At 37.4% G+C, this 14,027-nt stretch overlaps 1 protein-coding gene across 7 annotated transcripts in view; it reads right to left on the bottom strand.

The window, feature by feature from the left end:
- Positions 1–14,017, bottom strand: part of LOC124156028 (4-nitrophenylphosphatase-like) — a 29,340-nt gene extending 15,323 nt beyond the window's left edge. The window contains exons 1-3 of one of the 7 annotated variants that reach the window (XM_046530318.1): positions 13,801–14,016; positions 13,504–13,563; positions 12,753–12,847 (exon numbers count right to left, since the gene is read on the bottom strand). In XM_046530318.1, the coding sequence (XP_046386274.1) occupies positions 12,753–12,846 (94 nt within the window). In that variant the 5' untranslated portion in view covers position 12,847; positions 13,504–13,563; positions 13,801–14,016. Of the gene's footprint in view, positions 1–11,156; positions 11,201–12,183; positions 12,204–12,752; positions 12,848–13,012; positions 13,061–13,095; positions 13,453–13,503; positions 13,564–13,800 lie in introns of those variants that run through there. The other 6 variants (XM_046530315.1, XM_046530319.1, XM_046530316.1 and 3 more) reach the window with 6 other exon arrangements.
- Between the last annotated feature and the right edge of the window lie 10 nt (positions 14,018–14,027).

The following is a 14,027-nucleotide window of genomic DNA, read 5'->3' as shown; positions in this document are numbered from 1 at the left end:
TATTATGACCCTCCTGTAGAGGGTCTAGTGACTGCAAAGACAGTATCATGTACATAATAAAAGGCTACAATTCAATGAAAATCAAAACCATATAAAATAAAAGAAAAAGATGGATCAGAGGGTGAAATTTGAAGGAAAAGACAGGATGAGGACTGCATTCCAACTCCATTTAGAGGAAAAATACTCGGGAAGACTATGACTGTAACATCAAATTTCGGAGCATTATTCTTTCCCAGACCAAGGATGACCAGATGATGCTTTGTGGAGTTCAAAAAGGACACTGTGAACTAGGTTGTCTGAACATACATCCATCCTAAACTTATGCTATTCCAAATCAAGAATATAGGTTGACATTACTGTGAACTAGCACGTCAAAAGGATGACATGTAAAATAGACAGGTAGTTTGGTACTTGAGGAAAGTGTACAATTGCCTAGGAGTCACCAGACCTTCGAGTCAATTTGTATAATTGCAGAGAAAGACAAAATCAGCTTATCCATAACATACAACTAACAGATATAATGGCCTGTTTAAATGGTTATATTAAACCATATGAGTTAATGATTAATGTGTGAGCATGTGCATGAACATGAAAATGCACTGTGTTAAGCCTGAATCACACGATAATTTTTTTCAGTCGCGAAAAGCGATCGCTCTAGTGATCATTTTTCTGAATCACACTGTCTCTCCCGCCGTCGCTTTTCGCATCATTTCCGATATCACAGCTAGTTGTCATAGGACCCGCATCACGAAAATATATAACGTGTTGGTTTATCTATGTCGTTCCCACAATTTTCAAACGTTGCGCTGCAATCGCTCCATACGGGCATGCGTTCCGATTGGCTGATATGTGATGTTAGTGATGGTTTTAGCAACGGAAAAAGTGATCGGACTGGTGATGAAAAGTGCGATGGGAATCCTCATTGCCATCGCGAACAACAATTACCGCCGACGATCATTTCGCCTAGTGATCGCGATAGTGATCACTTTCGCGACGAAAAAAAATGATCGTGTGATTCAGGCTTTACCACCCAACTTGTGCGAATGCATGTACAGAAAATAGAACCTGTTCTCATTTAGTTCTTGTATCTGTGCATATTCTGTTCCAGCCCAGACAAATCATTCATGCAAACAGATATTAACTCGTACTTGTTAATGTATCGTGTAAACATGCCTTCAGACCTTGAATGGTTCGATCCACAAACGTCTAATGCAATGGTTCTATTCAGCATCCACATAGTATCATCTCTTTGTGCTCATTAAGGAAAATAAGGAAATTCTAAACTCCTTGAGGTATTGGGATCAGAGCAGTCCTTTTCCTTAATTTGCCCCAATGAATTAGGACTCGGGCCTTGTTCTGCTCCTAGCCTTACACTTCTCCCTACCCCTTCGTCTTTCATTCTTGAGACCCCTGATGCCACATGAAAAGGGGGGTGGCATTGACCAGGGTTCCCACTCTAACTAAATAATAAAATTCACAGCTTTTGCCAGGTTTTCAGGGTTTTAATGTCGTCAAATTCACAGTCTGTTGATAAGCCACTTTAGGGAGAAATTTTGATCACGAAACAATCGCTGGCTCAATATCACTTACACACGTCAACTAAAAATTTAACAAACGTGACAGAAGCCATGAATGCAAACACAGCAATGAAAGTGCTCTCTCTCATGACGTCACCTATTGATATCAAAATTCAGGGCCAGCTAAAGGTTGTGAGTGGGAAAATGGAGGGAGCAGGGTGGCAGGGAAGTGAAGAAGTGTGCGATTTTGGCCAGAGTTAATGAACACTTAGTTTACCAGTCTTCCGATCACAGGCTCAAGATCAATGTGTAGTCATGGCACACGGACCAATAATTGCGCTTCGAATACATGTGTAGAGATAAATTCGTGGACAGTGTATGCATGTGATTGATCTTGAAACATGATCGACGTACAAATTTTTCTTTTTATCTGTCAATCGTAGATCTACATTCAAGTTGGAGAGATTTTTAAGGTTTTATGACAAAATTCACAGCTTTAACGTTTTCACGGTTGAGCAGGAACCCTGATTGACAGAAAGTGGAAGATAATTGTATCTGGGTGATACCATGCTATTACATGGTATAAGATATACAGCAGCAAGTCTCGGTAGCAAAAGCTGTGGCATAAGCAAGTTTCCATATTACAGGGCTGGGTAGCATTTCAAATACAAGTATTTTTAATACCTTTGTAATTTTCATTTGGTATTTCAAATACACAACCTAAATGTATCTTGTATTTTATATTTCAAATACTGATTTTTAGTATTTTCCCATTCCGAAATAAAAAATACATAAGCAAAACCTTTTGCAGTAGCTATGATAACACTTCTTTAGCATTCTGCTTCAGAGATTACTTTGTTTTCATTAGAATAATTTTCTTCATGATTGCAACTGTCCATAACGTTAAAAGGCGGATTATATTTTTTTAGGATCTCTTAATTTCCAAGCAAATCTATTTTGCATTTTAAAAGATACTTAACCCTAATATGGATTTACAAATTTGGTTACGTCGTAGGATTTACGGCGCCGCGTCATTTTTTCTTATTATCTTTCAAAGTTAGCCCGAATTTACAAGTTTACTGATTGATAATGGTAAATACATCTATTAACTTTATTTCTCACCGTGTTTTGCTAGATTCAACCCATTATTGTGGAAGTTAAAGCAAAAAATCTTGAACGCTGCATTCTTTTCCATTTTTTGCCGTAATGCTCTTTATTTCTGCTCCCTTTGTCTGTTATTTTCGAATGAAAGTTTTAATTTCGTGTGTAATGGTTGTTTGAAATATTTTTTCTGATATGCAGTGCTAGACAAACTCTCCTTTTTAATGTTTATATTGATTATATTTTTATGCATCTAAATACTAAAAATGAGTACCGAATAAAATTCGTTTATGCCCATATGACATAATTTTGCTTCACTGTGTCCACCCATGTGTGTTATCTTTGCAGTGTATACAGAAGGATAAGTTTTTAAACATTAATAATGAAACAGCTGTAGGTGAAGTGAGAAGAGACGAGTGTTACTTTCGTGATTTTTACAGGATTCTGGCGATCAAGGCAAATCTTACGAATATTCTGGGAGCTTTTAACCTGCAATTAAAAAAATAAAGTCTTAGGGGTTTTGAAATATAACGAATATGGGATAATTAGCGACGTGTCCAACAACCCAACGCCGCTTCGGAGGTGGAGCTAGAAGAGCCGGTATTTTTTTCCGACCGCGGAGCCCCATTCGCTCACTGAGGACGTTTCCTTAGAGTTGGACGAGTAAATGTGATGCGTGGGAGTGTACCAGATGAGGTTTTACTCCTGGATTGGTGGGAAATCCAAGAAAATAACTTCTTAGAAATATGGGTTATAGGTGGTAGGGAAGAAGGAACAGGAGCCTATTTTCTTTCGTCCAGCTCTGCGTGAGGGACTGAAGGAAGAATGTTCTGGGGTGACAAAAATACCCTCAAGCTGAGAGGACTTCCCTCAACTTTTCTTTCTGCAGCATTTCACTGACCCAAACATTGAGACTATCCATACCTTCCCACTAAGATTCCTTATTCGTCATTCACCGCCTTCTTCCCCCCTCCCACAAAAGTTGATTGAACTTCTCTCCGCCCTAATGACCCACCCGAGCTGGACCTTCTTGGAATGAAGGGAGGGCCACCGTGAGGCGTTTTGACAAGGCTTTTGTTCCCTGTCCCTCATGCAGCGATGGAAGGATAAATAAAAAGCAGGCTATTGTATCTAATTTTCTCCTTGCACTCCCAACCTTTTTTGCAATAAGGGTTTTCTACTCTTACCTGGCCTAATGATCTGGGTATTCCCTGATCCTTGGCAGTCGTCACACTACCACCCCTTCACCTCAAAACGACCTACCCGGCATTCCTTCTCCTTTCTCCTCCTCACTCACCCCTTCACTTTAGTAAAACCCCCAATGAATAAAATATCTGTGCATTTGAGTACACAAAGAAACGAGAAATATATTCACAAATTTTCACTTCACGGTAAATTGTCTATTCTCCTATTCATCATGAAACGATTTTTACCATTAAATACTCGATTTTTACCATATAAATACTGAACTAATGGTCAGGAAAAAGAAATTATTTTCTATCACACAATTAGTTGGGTAGTTATCTTGAATTCAACCCAGAGGTAAACTGTCACGTCATCGGTAATTATATAAACGTCAGCAATTTTGTATAGGCTATCGTAGCCGCAAAAGGAATATTTTCGAATGAGAGGTACAAGACATATAACAGTAACCGTGCGATGTGTTCTTCACGGTAGTCGGTGGAACCTCTGAATCTCTTTGCAAGTTACAGTTGCTCATTCAACGAGAAATATTCACACGACGGTGAGGAAGCATTATTCTACGAATTCGGATAATGCATTGTGTTAAAATTTTCTTAGAATTGCTGCTTGGTAACAGAGTAACACTGGGATTTACTCAAAGGTAACTATCACCATGGCAGGTACGTGGACGCAGAGTGGAGAAGGTGCCCAAGCAAAACTAAGACGGAAGCCATGGAAAAAGCAACCAAGCTTAGCCATGAGTTTCTATGAATAATTCTTGCAAAAAGATGAAGTTTTGTCAATGAAAATTATATCGAGGCAAACAAAATGACTCTTAGCTAAAAGAGAAAGCACAATTGGTATTGTAATATTTTCCTTTTGCTAAACAATTTCACTTGGTTTATAAGTTTAAAAAAATTAAATAATTATTGGATAATAAATAGATTATAGCATTTCATAAGAAACATAATTGGTTTGACATTAGCGTTCAGAGCTCAGTCCCTGACGTAGCGACGAGGAAATTCTCGGCCCAAGCAAAACTAAGTAGGAGGCCCAGGAAAAAACAACTTTGGCTAGCCATGAGATTTTATGAATTATTCTTGTAAAAGGATGAAGTTTAAAAATTAAATACTATGATTATAAATAGATTATAGCATTTCATACGAAACATAATTGCTTTGACATTAACATAGAGAGTGCAGTCCACGACGTAGCGACGAGGAAATACTGAGCGCCGTAAATCCAACGACGTAACTTTTTTCATTAGAGGCCAATAAAATGTAAACTATCGACACTATGCAAACAAAATTTTATATGTAGATGAAGAAAGCAGAAAAAATAGACTAATGAAAATTTCAAAATGATCCATTGGAATGGAAAATTTTTACACCACTTTTAAAACCACGAGCGCCGCTACGGTTCAGCAAATCCATATGAGGGTTAAAATACTTTTTTTAGTTAGTTTTCCTAGTACCTAAGTCAAAAGGTGTTTAGAATTATGCATTTCAAATACATTTGGAGCGATATTATTTACATATTTCAAATACATTTGGAGCAGTATTATACATTTTATATACTCCTTGGCCTGTATTTAGCCTAGCCCTGCTGTATTACACACATGCATGACTGGAAGTCACACAACACCACAGAGTAATAGTCGCCAGCTCTACTTGGCTGTGAGTGGTTCACACTATGGCACTTTTCATGTATCCAAAAAAAGGAATACTAGCCCTCTCAAAGAGAAAGGATAGTTCCACGTAAGGATCATCAAGAAGCAAGCCAAATAGTACATGCCTCTCAGTGTTTCCCGCTGTGAGTATTAAGAACGAGCATTTAACCCAATGTGGGACAATGACAAAATCTATAAGGAGCCCATTAACACACTAGATGGTAAGCACTGAGAACCATGAGCAGAAAAATGTTCTTCCCGAGTTTATAATGAACAAATAATTCCTGCAGTATACAGTTTTAAAGGGCAAAAAGGACAATTTTAAATATATGCTGACATACTTTACCGAATGAATAGGTAAGGAGTAGGGGTCGACGGGGCCCCGAAATTTTCGGGTCGGGTCGGGTCATCGTCCTGACCCGACCTTCGGGTCGGGCCGTTTCAAATCTCGGGTCAAAATCGGGTCGGGTCGAAAATCGCGAGAATTTTATCCATCGCGAAAAATATTTCACTTTTCTTTTTTATAACTTCTATTGTCCCCAGCAACATTTTAAATTGATTATGGCCATCATTTGTGACAGCGCTCTCAAAATATAACATATTTCATACATTTTATGGCGTTAAAAGTCGTAAAATACAAGCCAGCGAATATTTTCTATGTAAATGGCGATCTTAAGAAAACCTAAGTAACGTTAAAGTTAGACATTATTTTATATTAGAATGCAATAATCAGAACTAGCTGACATTAGAAGGCTAGCATCAATTAAGGGCGCTAAAGGCAGAAAGTAGTTTCTAATATCTACGCAGTAGCGAGGAGTGGCGACAGGCAGTCGTGACGACTGCCGGCCCAATTACGTTTCAGTCTGACTCCGTCACTGAACTATGAAATAGTAGGGACTATAAAGAAATATTCACGGGTGATTGGTATTGACTTCCATATTTTCAGCTGAACATTATACATATATGCGTTATTGGGCTGAAATATTATTTCTTTCCGATCGATAATAACTTGACAAATGGGATACGGCATATATTCCATTTCTTATCCATTTTAGCACCTGCGGTAACGAATAAAACTTCTCGGCTAGGCACCAGGTTAGGCTGAAAAGTTTTTAAAGCCTAACCCCTAGAGATGTGCGAATAGTATCCGCGAATACTCGAATACTAGAAAGTATTCGATATTCGAGATCTGGAATATTTATGCCAAAGGTGCCGTCTCGAATATGTACTTTTAATTTCGCGTCATACACTGTCGCTCGCACGTCGTTGGTAGTTGACTCGAAAAAATGAGGAGAATTCTAGTCGTTTAGTGCATGCAGCGCCGTTTTAGGCAAGCTGACGAACTACATCAAATTCGCGGGTTAGAGCGGTGAATAGAGTTCAACGTGGGGAACCGAAATTGATCGGGTGAAAAAAATCCGAAAATCCCAGGTGTCCCCCATCAGGAGAAGCTCAGTGCCGTGGGATAGTGACATTGGAGCATTTCCCACGATCCGCTATCCACCTCAATTCAGCGTTCGCCCCACCCCCTCCGACGATTTCCTCTTCTCCGAAATCAAACAAAAGGTCCCGGCTTGCCCAGGGATCGTATTACGAAGACCTCAGCTTCGAAAAAATATCAAGTTACCGTAAAAAAATAGAATCGCGTTTCACCCTTCTTCCTCAGGAGATGAAACTACCATAGGGAGGAACTCATCAGTGCCGTGGGATAGTGACATTGGCGCATTTCCCACGATCTGCTTTCCCCCTCCATTCAGCGTTCGCCCCACCCCCTCCGACGATTTCCTCTTCTCCGAAATCAAACATAAGGTCCCAGCTCACGCAGGGATCTTATTACGAAGGCCTTAGCTTCGAAAAAAATATCATGTTACACGAGAAAAATAAAAACTTGTCTCACGCCCCCCCTCTACTCACCCACTGGCCTTTTTCTGCTTACCTGCTTCGAAGTTCCCCATTTCTGGAGGTCAACTGCTGCATGAGTCATCTACTAGCCCAAAAGTTGTCTAACAATGACTTTCGGCTATAGATATTACGCTTTTATTGGATTGAAATATTAGTAATAAGCGCGTAATTTAAAAAAGAATAAGACCAAACACGACATATTTCTGACTTTATTTAAGCATTTTACGCAGGAAAATAAATGCCGGAAAGACGAAGAAAGACGACGGAGGCTTAGCATTTTGGCGTAATGCTCAAATGCGGTGCTCTCCTATTATTTTTTATAGCCTCAATCGAAATATTAATACTCCTGGAGTACGTATTTAACGATTCTAGATTTTTATAAGACGATATCTATTTTTCGCGATTAAATTAAAAGTGAAAATTTTCAAGCGCGCGAAAACGCGACGGGTAAGTATGAATGCCGGGAAAAACTCCGCGTGACGTCGTTCTGCTTCCCGCTGCCGCGAGTGAGGTGACCTTGGGGCGAGGCTCTGAGCGCTAACACGACGCAGGATGCTAGCAGGTAGCCGAGTACCATGCTAGCTGGTAGCGCTTGGCTAAAATAAGGATTATTAATACCTTATCAAGCGAAGAAAACTTTCCGACCACAGCCAGTTTTAATAAGTGATTATTAAGACATGTTTCCCTGATCTTTGTGCCTCATGCATGCATTGGTAACCTTAGACGATGTAAACTCCTATCCTCTCGTGTAGAAAATAGGTCACTGTGATGTCAACTGGAGTGGCATTACATGGGTGCCAATCTGGCCTTTTTCAAATGAGGATAAAATTGGCCATTGCCATTGGTCTAAACCGGTATTTCTAGAACCAAATATTTTGTATATTATGAATACACCAAAGGTGGGTAACAAATCACAATCAATGCCTTTCATTTCCTTTAATGAAGGAAACTACCCTATTGTTTATATAAAATTAAAATATTCCATTAATCAGCTAAATTCCTGTTTGAATCCTTTAAAGGCAGTCACAATTACTCGCCAAAATCTTGGGTTTCCTGCTGCATAAGCGACCTAGTCAAACATTTTCACATTCATCGTTTAGTATTCGAGGTATTCTAAATTCGAGGTATTCGAATATTCGAGCAATGATTTGATATTCGAATTCGAGAAATCTACTATTCGACCCATCCCTACTAACCTCATTAAGGTTTGTGAAGGTAAATGATGATATTTATATCATTCTTTTAGTTTACGGAGACATAGATGAAGGAGACTCCCGACCTGTTCTTAAAAGGCCGTTGCAGATGCCAATGCTGTTGTCAATGCGACTACGACTTTATCTCAGCAGCTGATATCTTAGAAATGTTTAACATTGATTTAAAAGGATTGTTTTTGGCTGGAGTGGAATCAATATTAACAGCTTTATTTTTATAAAAATTTATAAGTTCATTTATTTTTATAAAAACTTATAAGTTCATTAAAATTATATATGTGAGGATAAGTTTATAAAAATAGCCATGCTTTCCATTTTTGCCTATTTTAAGCGGCTATCTGCGAAGTCTAGAATACGGAACGAGTATTTTCCTTCCATCTACCCGTTCATATAACAACTCTTGATGTTACCCCTGCCCAAACGCGTTCCACTCCCCTTGTTTACAAAACTCCAGAAGGGTTCGGTGTATTTAATTTTCCATACGGAAAGCATAAAAAACGAAACCAAATTACTGTCGACACGTCGACTTACTGGAAGATTATTTAACCCATTACTTCAATCAGCCAATCATGATCACTGCTAAAATTACTTAAATAAACCCACGTTTATCAATCTTCCAGTTTTTAATTGTCTCGGCCGGTTTTAACGTCATAGTCCAGTCGTTTTAACAGGTCTGGAAAGAAACCTGATGTGCTGCAGTTGTAAATGAAAGGATTTCTTCGAATTAATGGAGAGCGCTCTGTGGGGTTCTTGGTGCAATTGGAGTGCCCTGGGTGAACAAACTGGAAGAGAAAGGAGAGAGCAAGGAATATTTGCAAGGTTACAGTGCGGGGAAGAGAGCGGAAATGGGTGGAGTAGTGTGTGTGGCAGTTAAGATTGGCCTTTACAGAGATTTATGGCCATAAAACCAATCGGAACCATGCGGTGTACATTGGGGTACAGACTTTTTTTTAGCTAATAGGAACCATATTCCTGAATATCCGACTTTCTTTGCCCTTTCTTCCAGTTTACTCTCCCAACGAATCCCAAGTGCACCCTGAACCCTTCTAGAACGTTCTCCTTCCCATGTCCCCGCACCCTCAAGAGAATTGTATAGTTAAGACCTTGCTTTACAATTTTTATTGCCAGACGTCCTTAGAATGACGTGAGTGTGGCGTCGAAACGGGTTGAGGTTAAGTATATACAGTAAATAAAATAATTAAAATGTGCATTTACAGAACGGTTGTATGAAAATATTTCATGTTGAAATATATGTTAGCAACAATGACACAATATCTATGCTATTACATGAAATTAGTTTTCACTGACCTCAGTATGTACATGCATTCATTTTTATTTGAATCATGCTGAAAAATCCAACGGCAAGCGAAAAATCACGTAATGAATATGAAAGATTAGTACTAGCAACAACACAAATATTAAGCTCCTTTCATTCTAAGTTTAGATATGTTTCTTAGTGACCATTAGTGTTCTTACACCAAAATTTAAAAAGTTTGGATGTATAATAAACTTTTAGAAGACAGGAATGCTGTTGTTTTTGAAGTGTTAAAACTCAAATTTTTATTTCCAGATTATATTTACACGAAGGACTACTTCATTTGTTCATGTTACTTTCATCCTTTGTATTATTAGTGTAAAAAAAATAGGTTTAATATTTTTCACTTCTGGCAAAAAACTAATAATTTATAGATTGTGTAATTAATAGTAAATAACTAGACATAAGTCATTATTATAAGGCAAATATTAATGGATAGTGATAATTGTTATTAGCTTTCATCAGTTATCATTCTATTTTTTTAAGACTGAGTTTTTGGTTTCTTTAACCTTTTGTAATTAAAGAGTAACACATTAATGGAAACAAAATATTTCTTGTGTATATTTGTCATTGATTTTAAACATTTGTAATATGGGCCATTGAGTTTAATAATAGCCTATCTGAAATTGAGTGCACTGGAAGAATTGACTTTGGGATATATTTACAGGAAATACAGGAAGATGTTTGTTTTACCTTGACCTCATTATCCAACTTAGTATTGTATTTATTTGTGTTATTTTTGTAGTAGTCTGTTTCAGATATGCATTTGCATTTCTGTTTTGAGTGAATACACTTAAACTAATCTACCATTTAGGTATAGATTGTTTATTTTTATTTCCTTTTATTGGCCTTCATAAACATATTTTTTGACATTTCTGCTTCAAGAAAAAAATTATGATCAAATTATTGGATACGACCCGACCCGAGACCCGACCCGACCCGAGGGTCAAAAAAAATACCCGACCCGACCCGACCCGAACCTTAAAATTTTGACCCGTCCACCCCTAGTAAGGAGGCCATTGTAAACTTTAAAAGAGATTGAAAACATGTGTTCAAGAATAGATAATTATATGGCACCTTTACATACTGACACAAAACTCTGTAAGGAAGCTTTTAAATAGGTATTTTAAAATAAGAGCATTACTCATTACTGTCTAAAAAAATCTAAATAACTACACATGATATTTAAAAAGGAATAGCTATATGTTTAGGAAAAACCTACATGAATTCTTGTGTGAAATTCTAATTTATAGACTTACAGCATTATCACACTTATGACATTTTATTACCTTTAATGGAAAACCTAAAAAAGAAAGATAAAGTATTATTTAAAGAGACCCATTAATATAGTTTTTACTCATCAGCATGAACAAAAGAAGCAATGATCATGAAAGGCTTGTCAATGAAAATACCAACCAACTTTCACATTTCAGTCCCAATTCTTTCACATATCCTTTCTGAAATATGTATCTAATAATTTTTGAATGATGTGTGACTTTTCTTGATGAAAATTTTGTGATGATTAGTGACTTTTCATGATGAAAAAACTTTTAGCATAACTATCGTAAACAGAAAAATTTATACATGGAGTATTAGGAGTAAAGGGCAAGCCAAAATGATAAAATCGCCATCCCTACAGCAAATTTTCCTGCTGTGAAAACTTGGCATTACTTTAAACAACGAGTCTTTCTTTCTCTCCTCATTCACAAACCAGTCTTTGACTAAGATTCAAAATTTCAAATTTTTTAATGTCAATTAACCCACATCTAAAAAAGGTTCATTATTTACTCATGGTAGGAATAAAAAACCCCTAAGTATATGTATATATTTTGGAAAATATTTTCATGAATAGATGCTTATGAGCATTTCACCATTAAAATAAACCATCACTAATGTTTACTTTAGCATTTATTGATTGCTTATCATTATGGCTAGGCTACTGATTATGGGCTACACTAAGTCCACTGAAAGAGTAAATTCGATTATAACTAGTGGTGCAAGTAAAGACAGCAACTTTTGGAAGCTCATGGAATGAATATCTCACAAAAAAAACCTCCTCATTCAGAACAATTGTGGTGGTGACATAACCCCGATGAAACAAGTCTAGATACCATCGTACACCAGAGCAATTAGAGGGATAAAGATTGATAAATGCATTACTTGCCACACTTGTACATAATCGTAAATGACTAAATGACAAAAAGAAATTTAGGTGAAAGATTGAGAGAAATTCTCTTCATCAATGGGGAAAAGATTCAAATGATAGCCAAAATAAGCAAATGGCACCTCATTGCAAATGATCTTCAATTCCTAGCAACCTATAAGCTGATATCCTTGATATTCTTCCCAAAAAGGTGAATGGTCAATGAGATATAGTTCAATCCAACTGAGTGAATAGCAGTGAAATCCAATAATTGCCATTTCAATTTTTCTCTGGGCAATTAATGTGAAGGTACCTACTGCTAAGATCAACAAAAAGAAAATTAATGTTAATGATTTATAAATGTGAACTCTTAAGAAAGAGGTAATTGTATGCATAGAAGTACGAAGAATGAAGGCCCAAAATATACCCTCATTTGAGACCAATATGTAAATTCTCACATTTAACACTCGACTTAATGTTTAGCAAGCTGAAATCATATCCTAAGCTGTAACTTTTTATTTATAGGGTATTATTACTTATGAACCAGGAAGAGACAAGCCACTTTTAGCTACTTCTGTACACACTTCATAAATAGAATTAATCAATAATAAAGGCTTATTACTACTGAGCTCAATCAGCTCTTTATATTTTCCATCCCATTCCTAAGGTATCAATGAAAAGGAAAGGACTAATGTCGGTATGTTCTACTTACCATCACAGTCCAACACAATGGTATCAAAAGAACACAGAAATGCTTTCATCTCCTCTCTAGATAAAGTTGCAAGGTTCCTGGGCTTCCCGGCCATTCTGAAAATAATAGCCCATTCAGTAAGGCAGAAGAAGTCATAACATAGCAACACAAATAATATCAGATGACTAATATTATGATAAGACTTAATAGATATAGGCATCATACATATTCTTTAAGGGTAGAACTTAAATACTTTGATAAAGCTAACAATAAACATGCACCTCATTTATGCACGAATAATAAGATCAGAATAGATAAGGCGATTGCAACATCCGCCCATGCTACGCTCATAAGACCCCATTACCTGTCCTTGAAGCTATCTTGGGGCAGGGACAACTGCAAACGTATTGAACACGACTTAGGTGACCCAGAGAACTAACTAACTAATCATTGATAGATTATACTCGTACGACTCTCTTAACTAATGCCTGCACTTAATCTCCTGCCACGCCGGAGCGACCTTGGAAAACTTAACCACAAAAAGTCATTTCCGCGCGTCTCCAAAACAAGCATAGTAAAACTATTCACTTCCTTTCATGGGTTTTAAGCTCGTAAGCATTACGTAAGACGTTAAGTTATACTAAAATGTGTCCCAGTCATCAAATCGTTCAAAAATGCGCAACAATCAGACGGATGTCTTTCACTAGATAATGAAAGCAAGGAAGTTTTAATATAGCATTACTATAACGTGCTCATTAAGGTTTATACTCACTTCCTCCTTCTGAAGCTTGCGAGGCTGAACAGTCATTCACAGTAAATCCACGAGCAATGCCTAAAGGAGAGAGCAACAACCAAAGCCATTGCAACTGAACTTAGCACACCTTAAGAATGTTCATTCCGTTCATTCTAGCGTGCACTGAAATATAATGCGAAGCTTGGTGCACCCCGCACCTCCAAAACGTTCACAAATTTCAAGCCAATCCCACCACCACCAATGCATTGTCCCCCACAAGGTCGGTAATACTAGTAAATATTAACACGGAAATGTATCAATCAAGTTAAAATTTACCTCATTCACTATATAATTGCAATTTTCTCCAGGGATAAATTTTTCCATGCCTTTCATTGGGAGGAATGCTGTTTACTAAAAACGCTGCTTATTACACATCCCGACCACATTTTACTAAAAATCTTAATTCCGACCGGTGCGGAAAAATGCGGATGATTGTTTTGTTTTTTCATGTGACCCACGCATAGAGCATGCTCTATGGACCCACGTTTCTCAAATGTTAAGCG

This window comes from Ischnura elegans, chromosome 3 (assembly GCF_921293095.1).
Source record: "Ischnura elegans chromosome 3, ioIscEleg1.1, whole genome shotgun sequence".
NCBI classification, from domain to species: Eukaryota; Metazoa; Arthropoda; class Insecta; order Odonata; family Coenagrionidae; genus Ischnura; species Ischnura elegans.
Note: the sequence above shows the minus strand (reverse complement) of the source record. Positions and strands in the feature narration are given on the sequence as shown.